The following is a 13,571-nucleotide window of genomic DNA, read 5'->3' as shown; positions in this document are numbered from 1 at the left end:
CTTAATTGGATCAGGTGTGTTCAGTCAGGCAGAAGCTGGAAGATACCAATTCACTTTGTCCCCCCTGCTGCAGAAACCATATCTAAAACACAGGCAGCAGACTAATCTGTTTTTTTTTTTTTTCAAAGCCAGCAAACACTCACAATTGAAGCATGAACACACACACACACACACATCTGGTTTAGTTTTTCTAGAAAAATGTAGAATGTATATTCTGTATATACAGCTGGTGTGCATGTGTATATTTGTGTGTATATATATATATATATATATATATATATATATATATATATATATGTATATGTATATATGTATATATTTATATATGTACATATATGTAAATACTTTTTTGTATGAAAGGTAATTGTAAGCTGTTTTATTATTATGTTGTTTCCTACTCTCTCCTTGCACCAGTGTGGGACAGTTCGCAATTTCGTTGTACTGTTGTACCAAGTGTGACTGTACAATGACAATAAAGCTTTATCTTATCTTATCTTATCTTATTTGCTTTGAACAAGTCTTCTAGCAGTGTTCTAGACCTTCTGCAGACTGAATCAACATCGCATGAACACTTGAATGCTCACTAAAACCATAAAGTAACATTCTCCTGGAAATGCTTGTTACTAAAGGCTTTTGATTTCATCAGATTGTTACATGTCAAAGTAAATATATTCTGCTTGGTTATTTATTTTAATGCGGTCAGTTGATTCACTGTTTCACTGCATCAGCGTAGCTCCAGAGTACTGGGATATCTAGACTATATTAATATTCTACAGTAAATCCGGTGATGCACCCTTGCTGACAGCTATGAAAGCTGCTAATGAGTGACAATTAGGCCAAAAGCTAATGATAGTAGTCAGTGTTATGTGGAAAGGCAACATTCATGATAATCATTCCGACTGATTAATCATCTTGTCTACCAGCACCATTTCAGTTAATCTCTTGTGCAGCAAAGCTTTTATCTTATGACAATGCTAGTTCTAGTAAGCATACTTTATTTGCCCCAAGTCATTACCAGCACTACAATGAGCAGCAATGATGATGCTAGTTTTAAACTCAGTGTCAAATAACTTTGTATTTGCTTGTGGATGTGTAGAGTGAGAGAGAGTGGAAGAGACTAAAAAAGGAGAGAGAGGGAAAAAATAATGTGACAATATATTCCTGTCAAGTGTTTCCCAAAATACATCTGCTGTTCTTTTCGGGCACACCAGGATGCTGCAATGATGCTCCATGGCCCTCACGTCTTCCCATAATATGCTGTCACACAGTCACATATTATTTTTGCAGCATGTCCTGTGCACACACTTCTCTCTGGAAAGTACACTTCATACTCCAGGTCAGAGGTGAATGACAGGGTAACTGTGTACACTCAGTGGTTCTCAGTAAGTGTCCTTCTACAGCAATGGCTGGTATGGAGGCCAAGAATCCCGTTGGAAGGATCAGTCTATTGATTACTAAAAACTGACACAAAAGTGTCAGGTACCAATAGGCTGACACACATCTGTCACTGCGCCACGGTTTCTGTGAATTGCTAGCTGGTCAACATCTAACGCACTGCAGTCAAACATGATGGATCATCTGCAACATCATCTTAGGAGCCAAATGGTAAAAAAATGATAGAGGTATAGATGAGGTGTGATGAAATGTTATAGTAATGCAAAAAATCTATTGAAGAATATCTGATTATATATATATATATATATAAAAATGGAAATGATGAAATCCCTTGACTAATTACACGTAACTTTAGTTATTCTAACCTGTAACTGCAGCATCATGCACAGACAGACCAGTGCAATCTCAAGATTGTTTAAATGTCACAGTCAGGAGATACCATATCCACCCAACTATATCCATAACCCAAGCAGCTGCATCTTATCTAGTCCACAGGATGGACAGTCAAAAGCAAGCAGACAGAAATCTTTCTATATTCACCTTCCTCTCTTTAATTCTGGAGATATAAACAGTTTCCACATCATCTACAAACTGTGAGAATGTCTATTATATCAACAACAATACAAGAGTCCTTTGACTCATGGAAAAAAGATCTGATTATGAGTCTATGGCACCAGAGTATCATTGAGGAGGATCAATGGTGACAGACGGGTGGAGTGGAGTAACTGTTTCCTCTGAGGGGCTATGTCATATCCCACTACTGTCAGAAAGACTGGCAAGCTCTGCAGATGTTGCAACATTAGAACACAAACATGCTTAAAGACTGCCATTCTAAGTGGCAGATCCTGGATCCAACATTATAACTGTCACTAATAAAATTAAATTTTTTCTTTGTTGATGATGTAAATATATTTCAGTTTAGTAATTTTACTTCATAAGATGCAATACTGAGCTATTGTAGACTAATGCACGGCTGAGGTGACATAGACGTAAATGTCTGGTAGTCCTTACCATATATCACACATGGTGATAATTGAATAAATTCTAGTTCACAAAATGTATTTATGAGTTATTCATTCAGCATTAATTAAGTATATATACTTATATATAGTATATATCTCTTCTGCATTGTAAACAGACAGTGGTAAGTTTTGAAAAAGAAAAAAATGTTCTTGCCCAATAATTAATAAAGTTAATCTGCTAAAGAAGAGTGGTTGAGAAAAACACTGGTGTGGACTGAAGCTTTTAACAAATGAATCCCCATTTAACTAATTGTGTGACTTTTTACACCAATGGAATGAACCACTGATGAGTGATATTCATTTTTTGTTTTTTAGTTTTTATTAATTTGTCACTTTGACATAAGAGTGTTTGTTGTTGTTAAAAAAAGTTAAATTAATGATCAATTGAATTAAAAAAATATAAAATTTCTAAGGGAATGAATGGTTTTTATAATCACTGTACATTGTATTCTACTGTATGTTGTATTGAATAGCACTTTCACTTTCATTTACACCTAAAAATGTAATTTAAGCTAGGGTTAGCATGAAGCTCAAAATTAATTCACTCTGCTCCATCCAGCCCTCATCTCATTACTCCACTATGCTCTTCTACCACCTGCTACAATTCCCCAAGCTCTTCACAGACCTTAAGGTTTTAGTCATTGCCATATTAGCAATCAAGCAGATATTGATGACTTCTCCTGATTGGTTTCATTCAAAAACCTTTTAAAGCAAATATCTCTGTTCTGTTGCCAGTGCTGTTCTGTGAGACTGAATTCACAAGAAACCTCGACATTACCTCTCCACAATAAGATACGTTTTAGAACATATTTGTGCTAAAAATATTTTAAAAACAAATACTTTAGCTGTAATATCAACAAATAATCACATTCAAATGCTATTTTTTATGTTATGGTAAATGGTGGCACCCTGGTGTGGTGGTTAGCACTCTTGCTTCACAGCAAAAAGGATATGAGTTTGAATCGACTAACCAGTTGCCTTTCTGAATGGAGGCATGTTCTCCCCATACTCATGAGTTCTCTGGGTATTCCACCTCTCTCCCATAATCCAAAAACATGCAGTTCAGTTAACTGGTGACTCTAACTTGCCCATAAACTGTAGGTGTAAATGGTTGCCTTTCTCTATGTGTCAGCCTTGTCACTAGCGACCTGTCCAAGGTGTACACCGCCTCTCGACCAATGGCAGCTGAGATTGGCAAGTAAAATATTGCATGGAAAGAATGAAGGATGGATGTGTGGGTGGATGGATGGAATAGCAAACAATGCTTTCAACACATGCAGCTTCGAGAACACATTTACTACTGATCTATTTGTTTTTTTGTATTCCAACAGATGAAACAGCTGTGTCACAATGTTCCCTTTTTTAGTAAAAGTTGAAATACTGTGGCAACGTACTTGAGACATTCTGAATGAAACCAGAGACTAGACTTGGTTGCATTTAGAAATGTCAGGTCATCTGTCTTTCAGGGATGAAAACACAGCCACTGGGGATACTCTTGTTTCCTCTAAAGAAATCAATAAAGGAGGTGGTTTTATTTGATAGAAAACAGGGAGGGAGAAATAGGTTTAAGCTGAAAATATATTTAGAAAATAGTGATAAAACACTGAATGTTACAAGGTGACTACAATTCATCCCCCAATAGTTCCAATATTATACACAGAGATATATGTACATATGTATCTTCTTATAAAGATGTTGAAGTGTTGATGTTGTGTTTGATGAAACTTGATAAGGATGGTATCAAGAAGTTTATCGGTAAGGATATGAAACATGAAATACAGTATAGTGGCAGCAATAATTAGAAGGAAAAGGAAGATTCATGCTACCAATTAAAGAAGAATTACATTCTTTGATGTCATATGAAACCAAATTAGATTCATTAGCAATCTGGAACGTGGTCCAGGCTACTGTACAAAGTGCTGGTTGAAACTTGGAGGTGAGAGTGTGCAGATTTGGAGCTGCATCAGTGCAGATGTATCAGGAAGATCCCATTTATAACCAGGGCTAAAAATGCAAGTTTGCAAACCCAAATACTAAATTAAAAAAACTCCCAGTGTCACAAGAGTCAAACAAGAAATTTTTCAACAGGAAAACAGGACAAACTATAACCTGACTAATATGCCCTTGACTTGAATCAACACTTTTCAACCGCTCAGAGTAGAGCAACACAACCTCAAAGTGAAATCATCATTTAAAAACTGCATATTGTATTTACTCGGGTTCTAATTATATGTAAAATTGTAGAATTTGTTTGCTGATTTGAATCATTTAAGCATGACAAATATTCAAAAACAAATGTAAAAAAATTGTAGGGTGAAAATACTTCTTCACAGCACTTCTGTACATATACATAAATAATAAAAGGAATATCACCACTGAAAGGTGCTCTGAATATTTGTTTCTGCTAGTTCTCAAAGATGGAGCTTTCATTATAGTCTAATTAGTCAAACATTTCTGTTTTTATAAATTAATTGGCCTGCTGGGGTTCTTTGGGCTCAGGCTATAAACCATTAAAAACACTAGATTCTAGTAATTACTTGACATTTTAGTGATGCTAACCTAACATAGCAAAGTCATGCAATAAAAGGAACTGACTAATAATGAATAAATAAATAAAACTAGGCAAATTAAAGAAATGAGTAAATGAGTTCATCTAGAATTTTTGTGCATTTTGGATACACAACTAGGCTAACCTTCTCTGGACATTTATTACTGCTACAAAAACAGAATATTTCTAAAATTCAATCATCGCAATTTTAAATTTGTGCATTTACCCCAACTGCATGTGGAATTCAAGTTCCCTTCATTTTCCTCTTTTTCCCATCCTACTAAATGAATTGGCAAGTATGTGGTGTGCTATCGGTGGCAGGCTGGAGGAGTTTTGATTTATTTCCATGGCTCACGCAAACTGATGCACTGACAGCTTGGATTGTTCTGTAGCCATGATAAATGCCCCATAAACAGACGCTCCAAGCCTGTTAAATGTGCTAACTCTAGATCCACACAGGGCAGAGAGAAAAAAGAAAGACTAGGTAGGCAATCGTGGAGTGAGCTGCTCTCATTTCCACATTAAAGCTACCACAGTTACAGTATATGACTGGTGATCCCAGCCAAAGTAGAATAAATATTTTTTCTTTCATGCTTGTTCGCCTAATGCAATCAAAAATGTTTTACTAATGCCCTGGTAAATAGGCATGTGTTATGATAATCCTTTACAGCACAATGTGTAGAAAACATTACATGTGCTCACAATGGGTTAATTGACTAGCTATAAAGCAATAGACATTTCCTAGCAAATCAACTCCCATTAAGCTACCTCAGAAGAAGTATAATTTTAAGACTCTGAGGAAGAAGCCACCTCATCATTATACACTTTTCACTGGTTTGAGTGTCTCTGTTAATATGTCCATCCAAACCCCTCTGAGTCAGCAAAGCCTATGTAAATCACACACAATGGCCTTGCAGACGGGGCCTTCAATTCATCCCCCCATCTTGCTTTGACTTTCTGTGCCTTCAGTAGGAGACCTTTAGGATGGCTGACTAACAGAGCGTGGATTGGAGAGCTGAAAAAAAAGCAGATAAATCAGCTTTGCCCACCCCCCCAGTGCTCCTCCTAGTGTCCATTACTCAGCTAAATGGGCAGCACATGCAAAAATATAAGTCTGCACTCCAATAAGGTGGTCAGGCAGAATGTGAGGTGGTAATGTGTGTGTTTGTGTTTATGCACTAGAGCAATTGGAATAATACATACCTCTTGGTCAGATTTTGTAATCAGTAGTTTTCCTGCTCTCTAGAGCACTAAACAAAGGTTTGAACTAAACAACAGGTAGAACTGTCTTAGTGATGAAGACAAAAAAAATTCAAGCCAGCATTAGACTTTTAACATGCTTAATAAAGCTTGACTAAAGCTTTTGACCATTTACCTTGTTGAGTAAAAAATTACTTTTACAGGTTAATTTTCTTTTTTGTCTTACTGTATGTTAAAAAAAAAAGCTGTTACCTAAGTGATGCTGTAGTAGCCATAGTAGTGAGTTAGTCAGCTTAGCTAATAATTGTACATTTCATTATTGTCGTTGATGGTCCAAAAATGACAACAACAACAAATACTTTCAAAAATACAATCTAGATTCTTACACACTACAAAACAGGTTAAATTTGTTTTATTACGACACTGAGTGGAAAAAAAGAATGATTATTATTTTTACTTTATGTCTCTAATGTCAGAACACCAGCTTTTAATGAGCTGTATACCTTTTGCTAATGCTAAGGAATTGCCTATTAAATGACCATGTTAACTGCCATCTCCCACAGGCCCTATAACTGCTATGCAGATACGTAAATAAGAGCCTGGAGTGGGTGTATGCTCACAGATGGGACATATCACCAGTTACAGGTGCAGTCTTTTTTTCTCTTTTACTTCAGCCATGTATTTGTTTGCATCCTCTCACTCAGGGTCAGCATTTCTAATCATCATCACCACAACAGAACTTCAGTGTTAGGTGAGTCTGTGCTGTTTGGCAGCACCATTTGTCAAATCTGCAGCAATTACGGCACTTGGGCACCTGACAAAAGCTTAAAGGCGTATTATTCCATGAGGCATCGCCTGTGTGCAATGAAAAGCTGCCGCATGTGACTGCGCTAAATGTCCATCTGCGTGTGTGTTTGTGTGCAGGGTGGGAGGGGGACCGGTGTGAGCTGGTTCAGAAGTGCTGTCTTATTAAATTATATCCCCCCTTTTACAGCAAGATCCCCCACCCCACCAAAGTCATCTCTTTCCATCTCACTCCTAGGCTAAACATTTGTCTTTCCATTCATGGGTGAATTTGTATTGCATTGAGATGGGTTCCTCGTGGTGGAGGGGTGGTTGGTGGGTGGGAGGGTGGGGGAATGGGTCCAAAGTCCACATTCAGGCTTGCTGTTTTTCATCTCACTGCTTGGTTACAGCACTCAACTGGCAGACAAATCAAAACCTGTCCACAATAGTATAAATATGGCTTATAATTAATGTAGTTTATTACAAGTGCTTGATAATCTTTTTAATTGATCACCTAATATTCATTAGCAAAAGTCATTTTTTTAATTTAATCTGATATAATACTGCTGGCAAATAATGTAATATCTTACAATATATGTAAGATATACAAAATACAATATATTTAAGTTATTACATGTTATAATAATATTTCAATATATTATTAGTAAGAACAAGAGAACACATCAAATTACTAGGTTCTTTGCAGTAACCTACTGTTTGCAGTTACAAAATCACTATTTTTACTACAGGGATCATTAGAAATGTTTGTTAAAAATGTCAGGGCACTTTTTGTCTGACACCGCACTGATGCTCTCCGTCAACACAGTATCGTAACCTGCAATAATGGTGTCAACGAACTCAGAGTTCTGGCTTGACTGGCCAAGTGTACTTGTATTTAGCAACACTCCATTAAGTTGACACAGCAACTTGTATTCATGGGTTGAACCACTGCCTTTAATAAAATGGACACCCGAGGAGCTATAATCAATGTGGCTATGTACATATTGCAAGGAAGCATAAAAAACATACCAACTGTACTGTCATCATAGAAAATGAGAAGGAAAATTGTAATCCTTAAGCAACAGAATAAAACTCTACAGACATCAACAGACAACAACAGACATCAGACTCCCAACAGCTCCTTCTAAAGACACTGAAGATGTCATAAATGATTTTCCTTGCATACCCAGTAGCACTTCACAACATCTGTAAAAAGACTTTAATGTGTAAAATTAGGGGAGTGTTCCTTTAAAGAAACCTAAACATCTATTGAATAGTTCATTTTGTACCTTTTAGTAAATATTTACATGCTGATTGATGACAGTGGCACTATTCATGAACGTTCTGGGAGTGATGTGATACAGTATGTCAATAGTCCAGTGGTGGAAAGAATCCATGCACATTTTACTTTGATTTAAGTACTGTACACTGAGGAATTGTATTCACTTCATTTGAGTGTTTCCATTTCCTTCTTTTTCATATTTCAACTTTTCTACATTTCAGAAGTAAATAATGTACTACTACTAAAAGAGTATTTGTCTTTTCGGTACTTTTGGTTAATGTTTGTGGCCCCCAGTCGTCCAACGGGCCGCGAGTTTGAGACCCCTGCTCTAAAGGGAGTTTTTCCTCTCCACTGTTGCCTAAAGCTTGCTCAAATGGGATTGTTGGGTTTTGTGTATAATTTTTTGTATAATTATTCTCTGTAAGGTCTTAAACCTTACACAGTAAAGTGCCTTTGATTGATTTGGCCTTGATTTGGCGCTATACAAATAAAATTGAATTGAATTGAATTGAATTGAATTGAATTGAATTGAATTGAATTGAATTGAATTGAATTGAATTGAATTGAATTGAATTGAACTGAACTGAACTGAATTGAATTGTACTTAAGTATATCTATACTGTCGTATTACTACTTTGGAATTGAGTATTATGGTAATTTTAAATTCAGTCGGCCTGCTGTCTTATTTAGACAATGAATTATATTTATAAAGTATAGTTAGTTAGTTAGTTATAGTGACAGGAGCTTAGTAAAGTGATTCTTGAGAAAAATTTGATAGGTACAGTAGGAGAGCTCCTACTGAGAGGTTCCTTCTGTAACCCAGAACTTCTTCCCCCTGAGTTCACCAATTTTAAGGAGGACAAGTAGCCTTTGTAGTTTTTGGGAGAGCAATAACATTTTGTCACAGATGATTAACCAGTCAGCCAGTAACCTTACAAAAAACAATAGCTGAGAATCTCCCAAGTTGCTCTGCTGACATTTACACTATTTGTAAAAGTGTCTACCCTTTTCAACAGTGCGGTGAAATACACAGTCAACGCGCACAATTCAGTGCTGGACAGAATGACAGAACAGTTTCCAGACAGACTTTTACTGCTGGGACAGAAAATGACTGTGAAAAGCACAGAAACCCAGCAGCAAACATTTAACTCATATTCTACCAATTGCATGGGTTTTAGCTGTAATCTTCTTTATAAGGTTTTAAAACCTGTCCACAAGTTGATAATATTAATGCTATTTTCTTTCCAAACAAACATAGCAGCAAACTTTTTGAAGAATTGCAGCCTCTGTGAAGTCAAACACAGACAGAAAATAATGTTCCAAGTTGTCCACATATTGTATTTCACACGCAATAAAATCTTTAGACAGCATAAAGAAGAGACAACCTTCTCATCTATGTTGGTGTTTGTGGTTAAATGTGTGTGTACACTCACCACATAAACATAATTGTAATCCGCTTTCATTTCTTGCCTACTGAGTGTATTACAGACCTTCTTCTGAACCTCAAAAAAGAAAATTCAGCAGAAACAAAAGAATGTGCCACTAATTAAAAGAAAATAATATACAAGAACCTGCATTATTCATTTGTAACTACGTAGTCAATGCCACCATATATGATCTCACTTTATTGCAGAGCTACTGATGTGACTGTGGTGCTCATTCTGCCCAGAGGTAGAATCATTTACTAATGGCCTCCGTTTGCTCCCCATTCAATAATAATAATGAGCTTGTAAACAAACACAAAGCCATAAAACAGATTCTGGCACTTTCCATGATCTCCATTTACTGGAACCTGTGTGATCAAATATTCATAGGTTTCTATGGTAGCAAATCACGAAGAGGTATCAAGTTTCTCGTGCCGTACAACTAACTGGGCTCAGACAGAGACTCAGTCAGTCTCAGACTCAGTCAGAGCCTTTTTTCTTACATCCTCTGCCTGAGGCTCAGTATCTATAAATAAATACTCACGATGGTGAGTTTGTGTACAGTATATTTATGGTTTTGTTTTCAGATACTGTGTTTAGCTCATGTTCTATGTCCTTCTTCTCCATGTTTTAAACTAGACATAAAATATAAACATACTGGATGGTAAATAATGAAAATGAAAATCTCTTTAAAAGTTTCTCATTTTTCATGTTGCTTTATTAATTTCCCTTTTTCCTTTAAATCTGCAAATGTTTTTCTTGCTAGCAAGGGAGAGATGTCTAGTTTTTACTGGTGAAGGGTCACAGTTAGTGCTCATACAGTTTTATTGAGAGCTACATTGGAAGAAATGATTTAATTTTAATTAAATGTTTAATTATTTTTTATTTAAAGTAGTACTTGTAGAAAAGAAGGAAAGTAAAAAAAGAAGCCACAGAATCAAGGTCCTTAGAAAATACTGTGTGTACCATGCGCCTGGTGGCTGGATGTGGACTTTCTAGATTAGATAAGGAATCATGAACACAGCCAATCCCACAAGTTCAAGTACAGTCTGTAGATTCAAGATATAAAAAACTTTATTAATCCCAGAGGGAAATTGTTTTGACTTGTTGCAGTTGCTCTCAATTCAGATAGAAAGAAAAGGAACCACAACCAGAAAAGATCCACACCAACACAAATACAGTACAGCAACACACTAAAATCCACTCAGCTCTACATTCAGGAGCAGTAATTGTACTTGTTCACTGCTCATGAGTGTGGTCAAATCCCTGTCAATAACATGTACTGGATTTGTGAAGACCTGCTGGCAAGTTTAGAACTCTCTCTCTCTATTTCATAGTTGAGAAGCTGAGGCTGACATGCACACATCACTCAACTTTACACAAGTACAAGTACAACAAGTTGATTTTGTGATAGGGCAAAGCCCATGTCACCTTTACACGTCAGCAGGAATGTACTGCATAAAGCATTCCACATTTGTCATTTGCACAAGGAAATTAAATCTGTTCAAGATATTACTGTCTGTAAACACCTACAGTAACAGTCTCACAATGAGGACGAGTAAATGAAGACGTTTACAGTGTTCTATAGGATGCAAATTAAGTAGTCACAGCAACCTCTTATTTGAATTTATTTTTGCTAAACAGTGGAAGGTTAATTTGAAGAATTTCTAACAAGGATTCTATTACTACTATGCTGAAGATGTATAATGTCATGGTGCTGTGTCATTTCATGGTGCCATCAGATAAAATTATCATTTAGTATGCAAATGATTGAAGCAGCTTCTACTATGTAGTGAAAATGTAAGACCTTGTCACTGCCAAAGCTGATAGAGGTGAAAGAACAGAGGATGTGGGCTGAGTAAAAAGTAAAACTAATATCTTAACTATATTAAAATTGGAAATGAAGAAGAGAACTGTTGTACTGCTGGCAAAAACCATAAAAAACACAAAGCTTTGGATAAAATTTACAGCAATTATACATGTGGATGGAATTTTTTTCAAATATTTTTAAGTCATCTTCAGAATCTCTCTCTGTATGTGTTAGGGTTACAGACACAATGACACTAAAAGAATCTAGTTGGAATACCAATTTCAAACAAAGAGAAAATGCTTAAATTACATCCATAATTGAGCCTGTGATAGTCTTAGCAAGCCTGATAACGACATTCTAATGGGCTGAGGCAAATTATCTGGCTCATAATCAGCCAGGCCTGCAAAGGCTTGACCTGAAACTGCAACACTACTGTTACAGAAAAGAAGACACTTGGGAAAAACAACAACTGCAGATCCTTGCACAGAGACTGCACACGTCATGTAGAATGTCAGATTAAAGATGGCTATATCTCAGAGGTCTTAAGAACACTTTTGCTCAAATGTTTCTCCACTAAAGGGGGCGCACATCAAATGCTGAAATATCTGTGCAACAGTGAATCCAGTGAAGTATTTGCCTTGCCCCCTACCTATTTCTGTCTCAATAGATTGTTGTATTTCCATGCTTGATCTGCTTTGTCGATTCATTTTGCAGATTGCTTTCTCCTTGCAAATGCAGGGCAGCCCCAGCTGACTGATCAAAATGCTGGCAGTGCCCAAAGAGAGGCCAGGAATCTCAGAAAACAAACACCCACAGTAAATCAAAAGTGATTTCAGACGATGATCACAGATGGTGCGACCAAAGAGTGCTCCTACAATTTCTGTGTCCCCAGTGATTCACGCGTTTCCCAAGCTGCTGTCTACATTTCTCCAAAATAGCATGTAGACCATAATGAATGCAAATAAAAAACATGGATTGAGACCAGTTCTGGAGTTGTATGCACTAACTGACAGGTAAAGAGATGACTATATAACCACCTAGATAATTGTAATTGTCAGATAATTCTCTATTCATAGAAAATGTCTAAGAGGTCTAACCTCAAAAAGGATAGAAAACATACAACAGCCACAACCGCATGATTAAACAGCTTTCATTTCATTCACTTCATATTGCACTGACAAATAAGACATTTTCATTAAATAAAAACTGAATGTTAACAAGTCTATATAACTTGTAATGGAGTTCACAAACTTTACCAGTATTGATGAGTGTGTTCTGATTGTATGATCACGCTTCATAATCTCCCATGCATGCAGAGAGACACAGGCTTGCATGCACACACGCACACATACAAAGGACTCACCCCACTGCAAAGGAGCAAGTTGTAGGTGCTCCAGGACCAGCTGGTTGAGGACTCCCTCCACGCTGGCCTCTCCACAGCGTCGCAGGGAAGGGTGCGATGGGTTAAGGACAACAGCTTGGAAACTGACATACAGTAAAAAAAACTCAGCTCCTCAGACATATAAAAAAAGCTTTACTTGTAACAACATAACACTGCTGTGCTTTATAAGTGGCTTAAACTTTATACTTTCTTCATAAATAATCATAAACCTTTTGTAAACATTCTTTTCAGATTTTTTATTTTAAATCACCTCAAATAAAATGCCAGCTGTAAGGAATCACATTTCTGCTTTTTTTTATAGTCAGTCAGGTCTGAAACTTGTATCACAGTACACAGTTGCTCACCTTTTTGTTTTATTCTTAGAACAGAGCCACTAACACCATTTGTCAAGGAGGTATCATTGTTAAAAAAAAGATGTGGCTTACACATTTTAACATGGTGCAAAAGTGAATAATGAAACCCTCCACACCCAAAAACATTGTGTGGATTCTGTAATTTGAGTTATGAATTCATTTTGATGTCAAAGGTTCATGGACGTCATGTTTCTGTAACCTAACCACAGCACTAAACTAATCTATGTATGACTGTTGCATTAAAACAAATACGACTGTCAAAGAGCAACTACCATGATAAAATGTGGTGATAAACACACTGCTGATCATTTACACAGCTGACATTTGGAATAATGGGTAAGACTAGTAG

General features: G+C 36.5%; 1 protein-coding gene across 2 annotated transcripts in view; it reads right to left on the bottom strand.

Moving 5' to 3' along the window:
* trappc9 (trafficking protein particle complex 9) overlaps positions 1–13,571 on the bottom strand; it is a 174,271-nt gene that overhangs the window by 40,450 nt on the left and 120,250 nt on the right. For both annotated transcript variants that reach the window (XM_026347506.1, XM_026347507.1), the window contains one exon: positions 12,831–12,921. In XM_026347506.1, the coding sequence (XP_026203291.1) occupies positions 12,831–12,921 (91 nt within the window). The remainder of the gene's footprint in view (positions 1–12,830; positions 12,922–13,571) is intronic.

This window comes from Anabas testudineus, chromosome 11 (genome assembly GCF_900324465.2).
Source record: "Anabas testudineus chromosome 11, fAnaTes1.2, whole genome shotgun sequence".
Classification (NCBI taxonomy): Eukaryota; Metazoa; Chordata; class Actinopteri; order Anabantiformes; family Anabantidae; genus Anabas; species Anabas testudineus.
This window is presented reverse-complemented; position numbering and strand designations above follow the sequence as displayed.